Here is a 21577-nt window from a genome sequence, read left to right as displayed (position 1 = left end):
GTCAGTAAGTACTAGTTGCTGAAGTATCTGTAATATCTTCAGTCTGCGCATGTGCGGAGGTGGAGAGGGGGCGAGGGACAAAGCTTCATCCTTTCAGCAGACCAGTTACTTGTTCAGTCTCGCTTGTGACATGAAAGGGCGCGATTCTTCACACGCATCACGGTGCTCCGAGAAATGCATCACAATGAACAGCCGCCTGGGATTGCATGTAATGGTATGTATTCCATATTTTTAACCTTCACAATTTGCGCCATTAAAAAATATATTTTATTGATTTTGTGATTTCTTCCATTTCCGTCTTATTTTATGATTATAAGAAACGACGAGTACAAATGAATTTTACTCTATAATTTAAACGACTCTTTATCTTAATCCGGTAAATTCAGTGAAAGATGAGACTGGTAAAAATATAAATCGGATTTTTAGGATACAAAATAAAAACACATTTTTTTTATATATATTATATTGTTTTTGTATGTAAGTATATCGAAAAAGAAATCATATTTTAAAATATTTATTCATGAAAAATAAATAATTGAAATTATCAATACACTAAAAATAAAGTGACCTTATTGACCTTGCGAATGTTAAGGGAAATTTACTCACTTACCGGAGCTAGCCCTTGTAGGCTCATACTGAAAAAAATTGTGGATATCTGTCGAGAACGGAAGAACAGTTCCTATTAAATAAATTAAGTCATTAAAGCTATAAGGTTAAAATACTAAAAATCTCTGTGGAATCTAAAGATTTATAGTTAAACCTTTAGATTCCACAGTTAATAAAATTTGATAGTTAGCAGATAAACACTTAGGGAAATACAAACAAAAAAAAAGTATGTTAAATTCAGTTCGAGTCTTAGTATCTTCATAATTTTTAGGTGCCTCTCAAATTACTATTTAATTTAACAATGTACAATAATTATAAAACAAAATAATGTAAGTAAGCAATTGGTTTTATGTAAAAGTTCATAAGCTTCGCAGTATTAATTTATAGAATTAATTTAATTAATGCTTATATATAATGTTTTATAGCGGTTGATTTCATTTAACACTAGTAAAGTTTGGTTCGTAGATTTTGTTTGGTTAGTTCTCAATATTTTTTATTGATTATGATATGAAGAAAGATAAAAATGGATTTTTATTACCTCAAGGCTTTTTTCAATGTTTAAACGTAAATTGAAAAGATAACAAACAGTTCCTAAAACCAGATTACGCTGAAAATATAGAAAGTTCAATAAAGCAAACAATATTATTATTAAGTCTGCAATATTGGTTTGTATTTGGTTCCCTGATCTATGTCACGTATTCACGAGTGAACATCGGTCATCATATCCAATTAACAACAAAATCATTTGTCAACAGTATCATATTCAAAGAATTTGAATATGCGAGTAATAGTCATAGATATAACTATATATTCTATTAAATATTTATTTCTCTGAGTTTTTCAGACTTTTTGCAACTTACGTTCTATGTTGGTGACTGATTCAAGAATGGAATATAAACTCAACATTTCGTATTCGTGTATATAATATTCTAATAATAATTCGTTCACACAATCCTAATATATTTTAGTCTAATAAAGTGTGCTAAATAGTTAAAACTTATTAGTTACTTAGAATTCCTGGTTATAAAAAAATACAGCTGTCATTGACCTTATAGGACTGCATTAAGAATATTTCAGACTGATTTTGTATTGCGAGACTGTAAACGTTGTTGCGTCATACTTTTGTTGAATGCTAGGAATTTTTTTTTTGTTGCTGAAATGTTAAGGTACGATGAAGGGTACTAAACTGAAAAACTTTACATTTTTTTTTTCCATTTCATTATTCTGCTTCTAAAATGCGTTTATGTATATAAATTATAAATGTATACCTCTACGGTACATTAAATAACATAAACATTTTCATTACCTTAATGTAAGGCTATGTTGTTGAGATTGATGATTTACGATTTTTATAATGATTCCGAGTGATTGTTACTTCCACAAATAGATAATTATTAGAGGGTTTATGTATAAGAATGCTTAGGAATTGTTTTATGATCAGATTTAAAAGATATTTTATTGCAATTATTGGTCTTTCAGCTGATTAATTATTAGAAGACAGCTACCTGTATTCTTTGGAAATTAAAAACTTGCACTCATTATCTTATGTCAATTAAAATTTTTATTTATTTGTTCTCTATATTTTTTTCTTTTTATGTTGCTTTTTTGAATTTAGAACTTTTATCAAACTAACATACCATGACAATAACTTCAGTAGTTTTCATGTGACTCAATAACAATATCAATCCTCTGATACTTACTGTGATTAAAAATTGTAGGGATGCCCTACAATTTGTATGTGATGTATTGAAAATACTCACTATGCCAACACGTGACAGGCTTAAATGATACCGACACTTGAGAGATGGTAATGATTACGAGTCATCTATATTAATTAAGATAATTTGTAGAATTGTTCCAACTAAAATTATATGCAACATAAAAAAGGATAAATTGTAGCCAGCTAATTTATTTACGAAGGCTATAAATTGGAATGACTTATTGTCTTTATTTTGGTGTGATGTATGCACATACACACAGCACGTATACACAAATTTACGTAGATAGATTTGAATTTAATCACACAAGACGTAGTAACAACTAAACAATTTGAAGTTTTGATTTGTATTACATACTAGTCAGTTTTTGTTACAAGAACTCTATGCGACGTGTAGCCATGATCCGTGTAGATATGGTTTTCATTTTTTTTATTGTTAGTATTAGCTCAAATATTTAACAAGGACAAATTGCAATAAATGTTTTTCCCATTTATTGGTAAGATTAGATAAGATTTGTGTTATCGCTAAAATGACTTGTCAATTACCGTGACTAAGAGATGTAAAAAAGTTAATCCATGAAAAAGTATAACGTGAAGCTTGTCCTGTTGCCTAATTTATTTATATTCTAAAATGTTATGTTTTTTTACAGCCAATAAAAGTCTATGGAAGCAAATTATTTTGATGATTTAAAAAATTAAAAGCCGTTGTGTTTGTATATTTAATTGTGATCGTATTAAAATAAAATGTTTTATTTTCAATATCCGTTTAGGTATATTTTATTATTAAAATATCTGAAATCAAAAAGAATTTAAACAGTTCTATTGAAACAAAGTTTATGGTCTGTCACAAAACTATACTATCTATAAAAAGTAATTGTCTTAAATTGCAAAACAAAAAAAAAAAACAATTGTCCAAGACAGAGAAATCATTTTTTTTTTGTTTTTCACGCCGGAAAAATATATAAACCTGTTTTGACGCATGCGTGAACCATATCGATTCGTCCGTAGAGAATCTTTCTCTTTTTTAGTAATGGAGATATTTTATCGGAACTATGTATTGTATATTACGTTACATTGGTTAAATGTTACTTGTTTAATAATAACTATTCTTAACAAAATACATTATATATAAGGTATCTGAAACATTAACACATCAATACATCAATTGAATGTGTCTCATTGTAATGTCAAAATAAATTTTCTATATAGATTGGACATGACGCACACGTTTTACTCACAGTAACGAATTTCAAAATTTTTGATATTTTGTTAGTTATGCATAATATCTGAAAAAATGTTTACTCTGAAATTTAGCTGGTTAACGTAGATATGAAAAAAAAGGTTTAATATAACTTTAAAAGAAGTAGGTATCTATTTAAAATAAAATTATATTTTTCAGATATGATAGGAGTTTTTTACATAAATATTTTAATAGTAAGTAAAAATCGGAGGTGTCGGTTACCCAACGTCAATAGTAATCACGGGATGACGAAACTAAAGTTTATTTAAATTAGTTCTCGTGATATAATGAACATTATTTAACACTTGAAATCCTCATTTAATTATACTATTGAATAAAAATCATACATAAGGCATTTTAAAGGTTCACAAATAAAGTACAGATGACAAGGTATTGTTAACTGGCTGTTCTAATGTAGGCAGGTATGTATGAAACAAGACCGCATTGTTATCCGTGGCTAATTAGAATATAGTTCGTCAAGGAAACGTTGTTCTGATTATTACTTCGTTCGGCTGTAGATAGCGTGTCATGTGAGGTCCTGTGACGACACGATCTCAGAATAAACGACGGTCGCGTCTAATTATACGTATGTGTGTATTACGTACGTGTAATGTGTTTCAAAGTCGTCCCACATTGAAAGATCTCTGATTGAAATGCTGTTCGTACATAATCAATTTAGTGATACCATACAGTACGTTATATTGTCTCTGTTTAAATTTAATGGTATGTCACATTTACAACTTCTATTTTTGTAATTTACTCGTTGTTATATTTCAAGCAAAGGAATGTTTGAATTGAATTTTAATGAATTAAAGAGCTAATTTATTGGTGTAATGTTTGATAATGAAATTAAGTAGGTACCTGTTAATATTCGTCCTCATTTCCATTCATTCAACTATGAAAACGATAAAAAGAGATAAAAATATACATTTAAAAATAGCAAACCTAATATGAAAATAGCTTTAGCAAATAAAAGTACAGTAGGTACTAAGAAAGGTCTTTCCAACATATGAGTAAATTCATTTTAGCAATTGAAGTCTTGCATTTGATTATAAAACTAAATATATATTAACTTTAAACAACATTACTATTGAAAACGATTTTTGTGAGCTTGAAGGTCATTTGAAGGTTAGAAAGGATATTTCAGACAGAGTGGAGTCCACGAGTCGGGGTGAATCAGTAAACAAGGTCGTTTACCCTATAACATTATATTGTTTACGTAGTATTTTCCAACTATTTTCCTCATTTGGAAAGGTGCTATTACATAATAAATTATATGAGAATTTTTTATTGCATAATAATTTTACAATTTCTAACATTTTATAAGTTTTTCACGAATAAATGTCTTGCCAGCTATTTCCAACTAAAATAAAACATATCATATTATCGTCAAATTACAAATTCAGCTAGTCTCCATGCGTATCAAATTATACGTGTCTAATGACTTTGCTTGCAAATATCTACTGAGTCGGTACTTAGTAGTATTTAATCGCATATTTCGACTCGTTTTAATTTTGCAGTTATGAACTTTCTAGAACTGTTGATACAGTGATACAGAAAGTGATACATGCGTAACGTTAAAATATTATTTTAAGTAGCCATCAATAAACTACGCTAGATAACAAAAAAATATAACTCAAAGATCAGTAACCGCGAAATCATCAGACGAAACAGTCTTGCAATGTGACATCAATTAATTTATTGGCACAAAATACCTTTTGCGATTGACAATCACTCATGATTATATATAAGCGCTTGAAACTTGAGTGCTATTTGTCTGTCAATGGTATTATGCTTTAAATGTTAATTAAGATTTTTAAATGGTATATATATTTTTTTTATATTTACTTTAAATCATAACTAAAGCTATTTCTAAGTCTGTGTTTATACGTTTTGTTTCAATAGCAACATATATTTTTTTAAATCACACAATCTTAAATGAATAACTGAAATATATTTACCTTTGCTTTGAATTTTCTTAATAAGTTAATTCAATATCAGATGTCATGGTAATATATATTTTTGTGTTCAAATCATGAGTATTTTTTTCGTATTTGCATAGTTTGCAATTAAAACGTTTGACCATATTAGATGTATTCAGTGAATTTTAGGGGTCAGGTATCGAATCACATCCATTGATCGGCGGTGGGGGCGCTCCGTGTTCCGCCCACGTGTTGGCTCGAACCCCAAAATAGCCAGTCCGCCCTGAGCCGTAGCTCATAGCAGACTTGTTATCTTATTTCAATTAGTGCCTTTTAATTTGTGACAAAATATATAATAATAAAATTAAGATAAATAAATGTATAAATCCTTGCAAGAAAGTGCAGTTTGGTTCAAATTCCACCTTTAAAACGATAGTTAATTAAAGTGCAGTGCATGCAATTCGATTGTGTAGTGCAATTCGCTGGCGTTGTGTTAAAGTCGTTGATATCAAGAATAGAAGACATTTGGCTCGTAGTGTTAAGGTTGTGGCGCCGGCGCCGTAGCCACATTGCGACGTATGAGCGATGCGATGCGCGAAAAGCTCGCGAGACTACTTCGCGGCTCTATCGCTGCGCAGACGCATACAGTCACCACGGACAAATTTCAAAACGGCACCACTCATCCTGTACTGCTTTATTCTGATGAAGGTGAACATAGCGTGTTCTATATCCTCATAGCATCTACAGTATATATGATCTTATATCATATTTAGATTAAGGAATGGCATTTAGAATTATCAAGTTGATTATTACGAAGCTAAACACGTTAAATGAATCATGAATTTAGGTTCATTATATAATTTGTATCTAGGATAATCTCGGCTTTCTTTCGAGACATTACGACTTAAGTCTGTCCTAAATATTTTTCAGACTAGTTTGAAATTTTATAACTATATAAATATAACTTTTATAAATAATGTATAATTAAATTTAAAACCTTTTTTTTTTAAATTTTATACACTTTTCAAGAGTTTATATAAATAAAAAAAATTCGCAATACTATTTAATTTTTAAACATTTAGCTTCTTTCCAGTTATTCACTTTATGATGTAGTTAATATCCAAAAGGATTATATCATAAAATTAGTAACTAACAAACATACATCTTAATTGTCTTATTTTAAAGACCTCACACCTCGCTGTGACGAATAGTAAAATGTGGATTATTTGTTTTGGCTTATAGCTTGAACAAATTACAATATATTTTTATCTTGGCTAACTACGATTGTATTATTTCACGTTTAAGAATTTTGTTCTATTATCCAATATATTTATTAAGTCTGAAATATGTTTGAGTAAAAATTAATATAACTGCTAAAAGATTTTCAGAATTTGTTTTCTTCTGCATACATTTTCTATTATTAAATTTAGTCTCTGATTTGATTATTTCGTTATAGGATAATTAAAGTGAAGCAATATACATACACATCACATTTTTAATGAAAACTAAAAGCTTAAATAAAAACGGATTTTCCTGTGGACGTATATAATTCTTTTCGTATAGTTATGTTCCACAATTGAATTGTATAAGTAATGTTAATATTTTTGTATAAATGTTTTAATAGGACTATTTTCTGACGAAATAGTCTTAGGAAGACCTACTGAATTAGATTCTGTTGTGGTATTTGTATATTAAATTAGTATAATTAAAAATTACCTACTACTTATATGGCACACAACCATTTCTGTCAACACGAGGAGTTGGGTATGTTTCATGAAGTGTTACGATTGTGGGGCGTATAATAGTGTTAATGTCACGTACATTTCCATATCCACAAATCAGTTTGTGGTCGGATACTCCTAACGACAAGATTAAAACTATATGTTTCTTTACATGCTAGGCGATTTAAATTATATTTTTTATATGCAAAAATAAACACATGGAGTTTGTTTATCTTATATATTTAATACATATTTTAAAATCATTTTATAACTTTTTATTACAAAACATGTATGTGTAAGGAAGATTTTAGAAAACCTTCTAAAAATTTTCGTTCAGAGCAAAGACAAATAAAAAACATATAGGTATATGACACACACTTATAATATATTATATACACACACAAGTGTGCGTACGTCTATTATTGAGATTTATGTTTCAAGCCTTTATTCATTTTAAGGATAAGTATATATTGTATGCTCTATAACTTGTAATCCTGTAAGAGCACAATGAATTCTTGCATGAAAATACCATATCAAATAGCAACCGGTTTAGGTTAAGTTTTTAGTTTGAGTACCCGCAAAGGCAAAAAGTTATATTTATTATTATTGATTTTCGTCCAGTTAACCACCATATCTAGCAAAGGGTAATGAAAACCGAAAATTATTGCATCTTTTCGGGGCCCTTTGATGCGACAGCAATCTGTAATTTTTTTAATATAACAACATATAGACACCAATGCGCCCTGTTCCTTCGAGACGGAAAAAACTATCATTGTCACAGTGGCTGATGTTTATAGGTTTAATGGATTCACTACTCCGCTAGAGTTTTAATCTAAGTCTTGAAAGACCTTTCTAGAAATAAAAGACCCTTTTTTCTTCAATGTAACAATTTAATGAGCAAATTAATATTTTTATAGCACCGATAGTGCTGTGCTAATTAATTTCGTTGAAAGAAATTTATTGATTACATTCAATTCAAGACTTCTACCTAATAGGTTATATAATATAACTGTTATAAAGCCTGCATGTGGTGAAATTCATAGTAAATACATGTAACATAAAATATATGTTGGGGTTCATATCAATATCATCAAGGGCTTGAAAAAATTTTGTAGGTTACGGGCCAATTTAAGGAGGCATTTATTTTGTCTCATGTAGGTTATTGCTGTTTTTTTTGACGCAAGTACTCAATGATTCATTTGGCGGTATAGTCATAAATAAAAATTTCTATATACACAAAAGATACGATTTCTAAACTTAGTACAATATTATTTTGTTTCCGCACGTGACGGCATAGCTTCGTGCAATTGCGTCATGTGGGAAAACTTCCTATGAATTTCATTCCACTGTTACGTCAGTTTTATAATTTTACGACTGCTTTGATAAAATCAAAGTCCTCTCGTGTGAAGTTATATTTGTCTACGCTGATTGACATCCGTTTATTTTGGTAAAGATTTATGTGAATGAAGTCTTCACAGCCATTATTGAAATGTTACACGTTTCAAAAGTGGAGCATACGAATATTTTAGGCTGACCTTGTTAATTTTCAACTAAAGCTGCATCAACAAAATTGAAATAGTTATATAAAAAACTTTTTCACTACGTAAACTATATTTCTCAACTTTATTTCTAATTTGCTGAATTAAGATGATATGAAAAAAAAAAATACATTTTAAGTATCGTATAGACTGGCATGATATTTTCCATATTAAAGGGAGATTAAACGAATGAAGTGTTCTTGTTAAAGAGCCTATCTGTTAAAATAATAACTTATCTGAAGTATCTATATTTTATAAATATTTTATTACGCACACTTTTAAAAACTGCTGGTTTATTTGTAAGTGTAATTTCAGTGTTATTTGTAACTGCAACACTTTCATAATTATTGTTAGATATATAAAGTGTGCCATTAATTTTGTGACTTTAATGGTCCTAATACAACAACAAAAACTGTTATTTGGGTATTTTATTGTGCTTAAAATATAGCCACACCTACTTGCTCTCCTACGAGAAATCTAGTAATGAACATTTGTTTTGAAATCGGTAAATCCGTTTATTAGTTTTAGAATAAAATATACTTGTTAAAAACCTGCTAAAATTGTGTGCATATAATAGGTAGATTACAACATATGGTATCTGAAACATCGATGACCTTGTTTTATGTTAATGTTAGGTAAATATTAGTGCTAGTAATAATTATTGTTTATATTTATGTGATTTAAAACACTACAATGTTATACACCGTTTTGTTATTATGTGATTTACGTGCGTTATTCTTGTACATTAAATTAAATTAACATCACTAGGTACATAGACAGTCGAATTACTATTGTTGAAGTCGTTCCAAATAATCCGCATCTATATGTTGGGTTGTGACGTGTGTGATATTGTTTTGCTTGCTGCGTGTCCGGGAGTGCTGTGGTGTCGAGTGACTTTAATGCCTCCACCATGAAGCAACTTGACGACTGTAATGAGAGCCCACTAGTATTACTATCTATATATAAAGAAGACGAAGTTTTAAATTTTTTTGCGATTATTTTAAAACCCTATATTTAATATAAGATTAAAAATAAATTATTATGCCATATAAATTTTCTATCTGATTTGTAATTTAAGCGAAAATACGCCGTTTATCCAGCCAAATTAGGATTCTTTTAAAGATTTACTTATTATTTGCGTTTATATGTTCGATTTATATATAAAAAATAGCAATACACAAGGATGAAGCATTCTATATTTAAATGAAACTAATATTTTTCGGGAACCGTGATTACGGTTGCTGAAAAGTAACCGAAACGTCGGGAGTATGTAGTTTTTTACAAAAATAAATCACGCGTAGTTTATCCGAAAAATATTATTTTCATTTAAATGAATAAAACTCGCGAAAATCTTAGATCTCTTAAGCATTCTATATTTATAATGTAAAATAATAAAAAAATAAGTACAGTAAAAAAAATAAGTATGTAAGTAATAAACTTTTTTTTACTTTAATGATATAATGTTCTCTCATTTTTCTTCTTATAAAATAGAAATTTCTGAAAGGATATATTTTTTTTCTGTTTTTATAATACAGAGTAAATTTGTTAGAGGACTCTGTGATGACATTTTAATAAAATACATTACATTTCTACCTAGACTCGATTTTAATGAAAGAGCTTCTTCATTTGAGATGAGTGAACTGAGACGTCTCATTTAAAAGTTACTAATTACTAATTAGAATTTTCAACACGGTTCTACACTTTTTAAGAATTATTTCATTTTTGAATTTAAGAGTAAATTAAATAAATAGTTTTTATCTTCCAATTAGCTGTCTATGTTGCTTGGAATAAAAAATTATGTACTGTGAATTTTATATTCGTATATTTTCATTTCTTACCGGACGTTTAAATTACTTTGAAGCCAATATGACAACATGATGATTTTCGACTTTTTTTTTAAATAATGTAATGATTTTTTTTAATTTCCATTTATAGTTACTACTTGATAAAATAATCACATTATCTGGTAACAAACAAATTGGGGTGATTCGTATTTGACTAAATAAAATTTATTTAAATATATACTTACCACGTTTTTTTATTAATAATCATTCATATTCAATGATTTTTCAAATAATAATATTTTTAATAATGTATTTGTGTTTGTATTCAAAGTTAATGTCTATACGTAGTTCCGTTTATAAAAGAGATTGCTCTGATCATTGTACTGACAAATCAGAAGTAAGAAGTATCGCTTGTTGATGTTCTGAGATAATGTCGGCTTGGCACAAGACAACAAAGTAACTAATATAACAATAGTTGCTTCTGGATTACGTGAAAACATTAACAAACAATTTATATCGTACTGTCATTTAAATTATCTCAATATTTCAACGGGAACGTTATTTCGTATAACCTTTTCTAATTTATGAAATCGTTAAATTTAATTTTATCTTTGTACAAACAAAAGTACGGAATTCGTACATTATTTGCCACGTATTTCTTATGTAAAGGAATCATTCTAAAATACAAGAAATTCCACCTACTAAAGAATTTACTTTATTTATATCACAGTCTGAGGTAGAATTTTATTTAGATACACAATTGTCCTTCAAATATAGTGACGGAAAATTTGTGATTTTTATTAATTAAAACTAGAAAAGGTTTTGTTCGCGCGATTGTTGTATGAAATAATTATTCATTATAAATATTTACGGATAAATATTGCGTTTTACTGTAAATATTTGTAACGAAGAGGCAAACAATTCAAATGGCTTTTATTTGCTATTGTTTTTTATGATTTTGCTAAGAAAATGCTAGATTAAATGGACAGATTAAAAGATTATATGCCATTCAAATGCCAATGCAATGATCATCGGACAGATTTATAATATATACAATGTATTTACTTGTTTTAATGTATTTGTTATAACAGTGGGAATGTAATTATTATAGCCTCAAAAAATACAAAATTTTTACCACACATCTACACGCTAGATACTGCAGGTAAAACTGGTCAAACGCTAATAATCTAACGCTTTAATTCTAATTATGCTCATAATTTAATGTAACGCTAGTATATTTAGAATGGTTATTAAATCAAACCACAATAACCGAACAGATATCAGTGAAAATATGTATTTAGGTAGCCTTATAGTATAAGATAGTTTTTCGTGAATGGCCGAAGTCGAGACCAAAATTATAATTAGAAAAGCGATGTCACAGGTGCAATCTAGTGATAATTTATTTTTATTGGGCATTGTATGTACTTATTGTATTTTATGCTTTATAACTGCTATTCTTGGATTTCGTGATAGTAAAAGAGCATGCTTGTAAAGCTAAAATAATTATTAAAATTACTTCAAGATTCATTAATTTTCTTTATCAAAATCTTCTGAAATACATTTAAGTATATTACTCTATGTTTAAATCCATTATAATATTGCTTTTGTGGACGTGATATTCTGGATTAGGTACTAAGATTTTCAACAAACGCTTTAAGTAAAGACACATAGACTTTCTGAATAATATATGAAGTGTTATTTCTGACATTGGAGAAAAGTCGTATGTACTTTTTATTGTTATCAATTTTAGGTTGAAGATAAAGAGTAATTTATTTATTAGCAGTATCAGACTGCGAGTAGGTACAGTTAAGTGGTGTTGAGTCTCCGACATACGGCAAAGTTATATATCTGAATACGTCGGAACAATTTTTTTAACATAAATATCAATCATTAACAATAATTAAGGTGCTGTTATTAGAAACCTGGTCGTTCGTTATGGTTTTCGGTAATAGATTTTTATTCTGTTGATAACTGTTTGCTCTACTTATTGTTAGTTGTGTGAAGTATCATATATTGCTTAAACTCAATGGAAATCGATATCCATATGTTATATTTACGTGATAGTTTTGTTGTAAAGTCTGTTTTCTTCAGGGAGCGCACGCGAAGGCGGATTGGTATGGCGCGGGTGTTCCGGGGACTGCGACGCGGAAGATGGCTCGGCGGGAACGCTCGCCGATGGCAACGCCAACCCAGGAGACAAGGTAGAGGTCGCTAAATGTTCTATTATCATAACGTGGATAGATGTTTCATATCAAACATTATTTAACATACGTTCTTTGATATATAAGTGTAATATATTTCATTGAAAAATTTAGTTTTACATGAAAACATTGATTTTCATTTTAAATATAGACGCGGGTTCCTGAACAATAAAAAAAATTGGATTAATCGGCTTCAAAAAAAGATTTCCTTACATACTTATATTATATTTATTGATTATTGGAAATATATTTATATTTTATAATCTATTTTTAAATATATATATTGTTAAACAAAAAGAGATGATTCATTGCCAACAAGTTAAAGGCAAAATACGTATTTTTTTAACATACGTACCTTATAATATTGGGAATATGTTCAAGATAGACATATAATAGGAGGATAGTTTTCAAACTCTATCCATACATAATTGTAAATATCATTTCATTTAAATTAACATTACTATGAATCTTCCCTCACATGTTCATGACCCCATCTTTCCAGGTCAAGGTGTAAGAATAAAATACTGCTGTAAAGATCAGCTGCGGTAGAATTGTCCCTTTATTTATTTGCCTCTATCAAAATACATTATAGAAAGTAGGTTTATTAAATTATCTGGAATAAAAAATATATTTATATAGTTTCATTTCACAATTTCTTCTTTTTATAAACAATTGAAAGCTCTAAAGTCTTAACTTTCCTATCAACAAAAGGCTTATTACGGCCCCCTCGTTAAATTGTTCAATCAATAAGTGAAGTATGTAGGTCGTCAATTGTCTGACTCGTCTGCGTATACCTACCTACTTATAACAGGCAGGGATTAAAACTTCTTCAATGTTAGAGCCCGCTCTCATATACGGTGGTATTATTTAAAGTCCCCTTGAACGGGAATTTCATGTTCTACTTACCAAGGTTAAAGTTTCGATCTACAAACGTAACATTTAAGGAATACCAATATTCCTTTAAATTTAATATGAATATTAGTTTTGGTCCTAATTGTGTTTGTCAAACAGTTGGAGGGGTCGGACGCAGCTCCGGACGACCCTGTTCACCTCAAGAGACGGGTGGGACTCTTCAGTGGGGTGGCTCTAATCGTCGGTACTATGATCGGTGAGTTTATATATAAATGTTTTTTACTCAATGAGTAAATTGCTGAATGAGATACACTTAAATATGCTCACAAATGTACACACACACACACACATATATATATATATATATATATATATAAGAAAGAGTTATTTTGCCTACATTCATTACACTAGTATTTGTATGCGTGAAATTATAATCATTTGAATATCGACTTCTATACAATTGATAACAAATACGGGGAGCCCCTAACACTACGGTGCCTCAATAAAGAATAACTGTTAAATTTAATAGTAGTTTTACATTCAATTAAAAGTTGACAATAATCTTTTTTATAACAAGAATGAAAAACATTTCAAAATATATTTTTATATTATATACTGCAGTAAAATAATCCATTATTTAAAAAAACTTCACTCCTTAATATATCCTCCATTCATCTTGTCATTCAACCCTAAATCCCTTAATACCTTTGGAGGACAAAATATTTAGTGGTACAATCTTATCGAAATATGTTGTGTTCATATTAAGCAATCTGACACACTTTTATTAATTTGTTTAAATGTTACAATATTTACTTTGTAAAATAATTATATATTTACAACTTTTTGACAAATCACTTCGATCCTTCCGAGTGAATGGAGCCGAGACATGCATGATGACAGATGTCACAGATAATAACAGATACATTTATTTTAAAAAGCAGCGTTGTCGGAGCTATTTCAGTAATACATTAATTTCTACACTTTTTAATCTTTTTTTTATGCTGGGAATTTTACGTACACACATATATTAAACAGCTCTCATGGGTGTTTATACACTAGGATTTTCTTTGTATTTTTCGAGAATTTAAAAGCGAGAATTATAAACTCATACACATTATTATTGTTTATAATATGTATATGTTAATCAAAGGAACTTTATGTCAGCTTCCATGCGACATTCCGTCAAAATACCACATTTCTTATTATTTATATAACATTGTAAGATATTTAGTAATTACCTAATTCTATAAATACTATCGGTTCTTTAGGAATATGTGAAAATTGACATTAATAACATAAAAATAGAATTTTCTTTGTAGTTTTTATTACCTTTAAAATTTATATTCGTGTACGATGCGGTGATGAATCTTCTTAATGCTGCTATTGTGTGCATGTCTGGTTCGTCGAAAACTTTAATAGGTTAATGAATAATTTTAGATTTTCGTTCAACATTACGAATACAAATAGGTGAAGATGTTATATGAATAAAAATATGGGAAAACCTAAAATAAATAATATAAAGGTAGGATAACATAAAATAGATTGTGTATTCATTGTTTCCGTTTAAAAACAAATAAAATCATATATGTAACAAGTTTAGTATTCTGAGTCCCATAATTATAAATAAAGTCTAGGACACACGATGCCTAAATTCAACCGGACAATATATCGAATTTATTTTATTTAAATCATGATGACATGTAAATGTGCCTAATATGTTAATTTTAGCACTTATTTATTTACTTATATTATGTACTTATATAATTTTTACTAATCAGAACACTTATGTATGTTCATAAATATAAAATGTCAAGTGGATGTACACATATCGATCATAGCCAATGTCTTTTCACATTCAAATTAAAAAAGTTAAGTATGAGATAATCATTAAAGTTTTTTTTTAAACTTCAGATAAAATAGTGGATGTTTAACAAGTATATATCGGATTTTATTATAAATTCATTATTTTAAAGACAGGACGCCAGCCTCGCTGACGTCTCTAATGTCACTTGTTTCAGTAAGTTCCAGATATTTTAAAATGAAACTTCAATTCTTCTAAATGTTCTTGTATTTCTCGAAGGTTCTTTATGCTCCGCACTCGCTGAACTCTGCAGTCCCCTGTTGTGCGTCCAGACGTCATATTTAAACCAGAATTCAAACATAGTTCTATTCTCTTTGATTTCGTTTTACTTTTAACAATAGTAACGACGACCAATAAGTTGTTATAATAATTGATGCCAGTTATTTCCATGTTGCATCCGTCATTGAAGCTGCTTGCGCCGATATATATATTAGAATTTACAAAAACAGTAAAAACTAATAATATTGGTGTAGAAAAGTTTGAATATAAAGGACTTCACATAATAAATGTATGAAGTCTTAAACATCTGCTGTTTTTTATTTTAACCATAAATAAGTGTTTTGAGTAAATATACATTGTAAAAAATAACATTTGCTTAACATCTGACTTACAAACTTATTAAAACACCATCGTCTTATATAATCTTGACTGTTATAATATTTATACATAATGTACATAATATTTATGAGTTATACTTGCAAGGTTAACATTTTATAACTCTGGCGGACAATAGATGTGTCATCTCTTATTTACGTTTTATATATAACAATGTACATACCCGGGGGATTAAATAAATCTTCATACACATTGTAGATACTGCTGAAATGAATAGTATGAGCAATTGAGTCTTTGGTATTATTTATTCACAATTAAAACTTACGCAAAGTATACATAAGCATGTTTAATAATATTAATATGATTATTAATATTAATATGGTTATACATAAGTATGTTTAATAATATTAATATGGTTATTAATATTAATATGAGAATGGTTTTTTTCCGTTTTTCTTTATGAATAATATAAAGTTATAGAACGTATACATATATTTTGTTTGGCTTGTTAGATGTACTCAGTCATATTTTAACACTTGTAATTGACGATTCAATTTACTTCTGCTATTTGAAATGTATATGACCTAGAATTAGGTATAAATGATTCACTACTGTCTTAACAGATCTATAAAATATTGACTGACACAATGCGTTGGTGTCACTTTACCTGTGTAATCACACGGGTCTACGTCATTCTCAGTAAATTATGTTCAATAGCACTTCTATTGTTACACGTATGATACTCGATAGAGGAATTTTTTTTTTTTTTTTATGATTTCAATAAAATGAATAATTTTGTCTTTCATATTAGGGTTTGATTAGTAAAGAGAAAAAATGTTTAATAAAAATAGACAAATTCGTTTCAATCACAACGAACAATGCTTTGTTTAAGGTTCTGGAATATTCGTGTCGCCCTCTGGGCTTTTGGAGCGTACAGGCTCAGTGGGCATAAGCTTCATTATATGGATGGCGTGTGGGCTGCTCTCGCTGCTTGGTATTTATAAAATTAATCATTTATTGTTTTTTTTTATAAGTGTTTTTTTTTTTAAATATATTTCGTCGTTATTAAGGAGCGCTCGCGTACGCGGAGTTAGGAACGATGAACACCTCCTCTGGAGCTGAGTACGCATACTTCATGGACGCTTTCGGTGGACCACCGGCGTTCCTCTTCTCTTGGGTAAAAATAAAATCATATAGTATATAGACTGTTTATTAATATAGTATGTATTACAGCCTAAGGCATGTTTTAATATCACAACCAGGTGTCAACGCTGGTGCTGAAGCCGTCTCAGATGGCCATAATCTGTTTGAGCTTCGCAAAATATGCGGTGGAGCCCTTCGTGTCAGAGTGCGAACCGCCTGACGCTCTCGTCAAACTTGTGGCACTTATATCTATTGGTAGACATTTTTTTAAAATTTTATATAATTCATAAATATTTTTGAATTTATATTTTTTTTACATGCTAGAACTAGACAGTTATTCATTTTTTTTCTTAATTTTTTCTAATATGTGAGTCCCTGTATAAAGCACAATTTTAGATTACAAAACTGTCGGTACTATTGTTATTACCTTTTAATGTGTGAGCTGAGGAAATGAATATTTGTTTAGCATACCGAGCCTAATTTTAAATTTATATGTAGATTGAAGTAACCTTAGTACTAGTTTACGTCGTCTAAAAAAATTCCTAAAATTTGTGTGTACTTTACTATACCAACCACAGTAAGGTTACAGGGAATGAAAAACTGAAAGAAATACATATGAAATTATATTTTTCCACATATTTTAGTGATGATTCTTGCCGTCAACTGCTACAGTGTCAATCTAGCGACGAACGTCCAAAATATTTTTACGGCTGCGAAACTGGTCGCCATCGCGATAATCGTCTGTGGAGGAGCTTACAAACTCATTTTAGGTAATAGTTTAAGTCGACAAGTATATATATATATATAACAATACAAGTACTACAACACAACCACATTACATACAATATATATGACATGATCCATATAAAAAAATCATATTATTTAAGTCAAATACATAAATTCATCCCATTCACACATCATGGTCCATATAATCCTAATCTTTGGGGCTAATCAGCGAACAGACTGACATTAGGTTGTGTCGTATGGTGCAGGTAATACGCGACATTTACAGGAGCCCAACTTCGCAAGTAGCACCGCGACGCTTGGCAACATCGCCACGGCCTTCTACACCGGGCTGTGGGCCTACGATGGATGGAATAACCTTAATTATGTTACAGAGGAAATTAAAAATCCTTCCAAGTGAGTGGGCTGACATGTGTAGTGACGATTGTTTATTTAAATATGTATAGCATTATTTGTAGCATATGTTATAATAGTAACCATACTATCAATGTAGATATTAAATAAAAAAATAATTTATAACTATGTATATTGTAAGCCGAACATAAAAAGCTGCAATGCTTGAAAAATATTAACTCGATTATTTTAATCTGTAGTTTTGTAAGTGAGATTTTTCACTTATATAATACTGGCATAAAAATTAGACCGTTAGGCTTTCTTGTAATAAGTTAGTGTTAGCGTACGGTATAGGAAATGTATACGTATGTGGTGTTTGTTATGTTCCTTGTATGTTACGTAAGGAATCTGCCTCTGAGCATAATAATCGGCATTCCGCTGGTGACGCTGTGCTACGCCTTGGTGAACGTGTCGTACTTGGCGGTGATGTCCGTGAGTGAGATGGCGGACAGTGAAGCGGTCGCTGTGACCTTCGGGAACAGACTGTTGGGCCCCATGGCGTGGCTGATGCCGCTGGCTGTTACTATATCAACTTTCGGCTCGGCGAATGGGACTCTATTTGTTGCGGGAAGGTAAATCGACTTCCATCTATTATATACTATTGTATTGCAAAATTCAGTTCAACTTGCTAATGATTCGATAGATTTAGGTATAGTTTTGAGTATCGACTGTCATCTATTGTTTTGGGATTACTTATTTCCAAGATATATATTAATTTTAAATGTCTTACCAGGTTGTGCTTCGCAGCATCTCGGGAGGGACATTTATTGGATATACTTTCGTATGTCCATGTACGTCGGTTTACACCCGCCCCGGGACTTATATTCCATGTAAGATCGGATCTAACTTTAATGAATATATTAAAATTTTCTTAGCGATAATAACACATGTTCTCTATAGTCTCTGATAGCGGTGGCGATGGTGCTGTACGGAACCATAGATTCGTTAATTGATTTCTTCTCGTTCACTGCCTGGATATTCTACGGTGGGGCAATGCTGGCGTTGATTGTGATGAGATACACCAAGCCTCACGCGCCTAGACCATACAAGGTACGAGTAAATATATATAATTTAATCACACCTTTTAATATAAACAAAAAGTAAGGAATACGATCGTTATTAAAAGATATGTTGTAATGAATGTAAGTTACGGATCGAACTCGTAGTAGTATTGTACGCCAAAAACACTGTCTTTCTTTTATACCCTCAACATACATAACTTGCTTTTTATGTAGGTGCCGATTATAATTCCCTACATAGTCCTGATTGTGTCCGCGTACTTGGTGGTCGCTCCGATCATAGACAACCCTCAGTGGGAGTACTTGTACGCGGGAGCTTTCATCCTCGCCGGCCTGCTGGTCTACCTGCCGTTCGTCAAGTGGGGATACTCTCTTCCCTTCATGGGTGAGTTAACTATAGATAAAAGATTAGATATATAAAATTCACAAAACTGTTCGTAATATTAAGCCATAGACAAGAGTAAATATAAATTCAATTACACACAAAACGTTACTTACTATCCGTAAAATAATTTGTAAAAAATAAATGTTACGGATTTTTGTGACTTGTCATTAAAAAAAAATTCTGTTTTCAGATAAAATTACAGTGTTTCTTCAGATGGTTCTAGAAGTGGTGCCAACGTCGACGACTTTTGAATATTGATAGTCCGCGCTGGACTTTAAAAAGGCATTTTAAAACGAAATATTTTGGGTACTTGTTATTTCTTTGAGATTCTTTCTTAATATTCGGTGATGGATTGTAATTGTATAAAATTGTAATCTAAACCTTACAAAATATATTCGGACCGTTCAGCATGTCGTAAAATCAATTATTTTTTGACTGATATAACAGGTTCCTTTTTATATTTTAAAATTATTATCATATAATTAACATATAAATACTTTATACAGTTGTTGTTTTTATATATATTTTTTTCATCGGAGTATGAATGTTTTGAAAAATAATAATATATCGCATAACCTTATGTTTAGGATTGGCTTAACCTTTTTTCTTATTGTTACTGTTAAGCCGTTTAATTTAGATAGTTCCTAGCGGAAGCCGTACATCTCCCATTTCATTAGATTGCACGAATCATTCCGAAGAGCGTGTGCATCGAGGTTTGGCCAAAATACTACGCAAATTTCAACAGAGTTTTGCAATATGTAGTACTTTGTTAAAAAACAGCAATATATGAAGATGAAGGTGTTTGAAATTAAAAATGCATATTTGCGATAGAATTTGAAAATAAAACCGAACAAAACTACGTGAAAGACCATTATCAAACTTATATACGGATATTCGATTTTGACAAAAATATATATTTTTTATGTTGAAACAGAAATGTATTACAATTTATGTCACTGTTTAAATCCGTTTGACGTTTGTAGATTCGTGTCAAATCTCTCGGCGCGAAGCTCTTTCGCATCACTATGAGTTATTGTGCTAAACTCATGGTTTAAATAGTTCACGTCATTTTTAGTTTAACTTTAATTGTAAAATATTAAACGTATAGGATTTATCTTATATTTTCACTCTTTGCAATACTTTCAGATCATAAGAGATATTTAGGAAAAAGTAGAAAAAAAAATTGTGTTATTTTGTACGAAAATTATATATTTTGCTCATTAGTTAGTTAATTAAATTAATTATTGATTGAATTGCTCGGAGTTACAATATCTGTTTTTAAAGACTAAAGTATAGTTTAAACTAACATTTCTACCAAGTCTGCTGATGTTTGCGACCGGTAAATATTGGTCCTATCATTCCTTACCGGGGCAAACCTAAATCGTCATTTTTATTTGATTTTTTTTAATATTAAGCTTCGTTTATTTCTATACTGTTTTAAAACGAGTGAAATTAATATATCAGTAGTTTAATGGATTATACATGTATCTGTTTATATTTTTAGTGTTGTAAATTATTTCAAACATGAGAAACACTAGTGTTTTTTCTTGTAGAATAGTTGTAACTGGAAATCGTAGTGAAGCCCTTTAGATATAATAAATGCCCCCAAATCCAAACTATTTTGGTATAATCTAAAACTACATATGAATTTAATTTTCGCTGTATGTTAAGCGTTCGGGCACACTTACACGTAACGATGTGATATTGTTATGGGTAAAACTAAAATGGTTTAATTTTGTGTACAAATAATAAAAAAAAAATCGAATACCTATACAAATAACCTATGTACTTATCTTAAATGGAAAACAGATTTATTTATTGTTATACACTACCAATATAATAAAATTTTAAATAAAGACATTTAAAAATTACAAATGTTTCATTTATATTCATTTA

General features: G+C 29.8%; 1 protein-coding gene across 4 annotated transcripts; it reads left to right on the top strand.

Moving 5' to 3' along the window:
• Window positions 1-55: 55 nt before the first annotated feature.
• Window positions 56-21556, top strand: LOC116766562 (b(0,+)-type amino acid transporter 1-like). 4 transcript variants are annotated; one of them, XM_032656468.2, is made up of 13 exons: window positions 56-214; window positions 12620-12729; window positions 13741-13837; window positions 16890-16991; window positions 17068-17174; window positions 17260-17395; window positions 17785-17910; window positions 18133-18280; window positions 18622-18849; window positions 19011-19107; window positions 19178-19327; window positions 19513-19681; window positions 19872-21556. In XM_032656468.2, exons 1-13 carry the CDS (start codon window positions 175-177, stop codon window positions 19937-19939), a joined length of 1578 nt encoding a protein of 525 aa, XP_032512359.1. In that variant the 5' UTR covers window positions 56-174; the 3' UTR covers window positions 19940-21556. The 4 variants fall into 4 exon arrangements, with proteins under 4 accessions (XP_032512359.1, XP_061382988.1, XP_032512352.1 ...); XM_061527004.1 differs by having other exon boundaries at window positions 12620-12735; XM_032656461.2 differs by lacking the exon at window positions 56-214 and adding an exon at window positions 5754-6193.
• Window positions 21557-21577: the final 21 nt, after the last annotated feature.

Source organism: Danaus plexippus (genome assembly GCF_018135715.1).
Source record: "Danaus plexippus chromosome 3 unlocalized genomic scaffold, MEX_DaPlex mxdp_30, whole genome shotgun sequence".
In the NCBI taxonomy this organism is placed as follows: Eukaryota; Metazoa; Arthropoda; class Insecta; order Lepidoptera; family Nymphalidae; genus Danaus; species Danaus plexippus.
The sequence above is the reverse complement of the archived record's forward strand: the minus strand, read 5'-3'. Positions and strand labels throughout refer to the sequence as shown.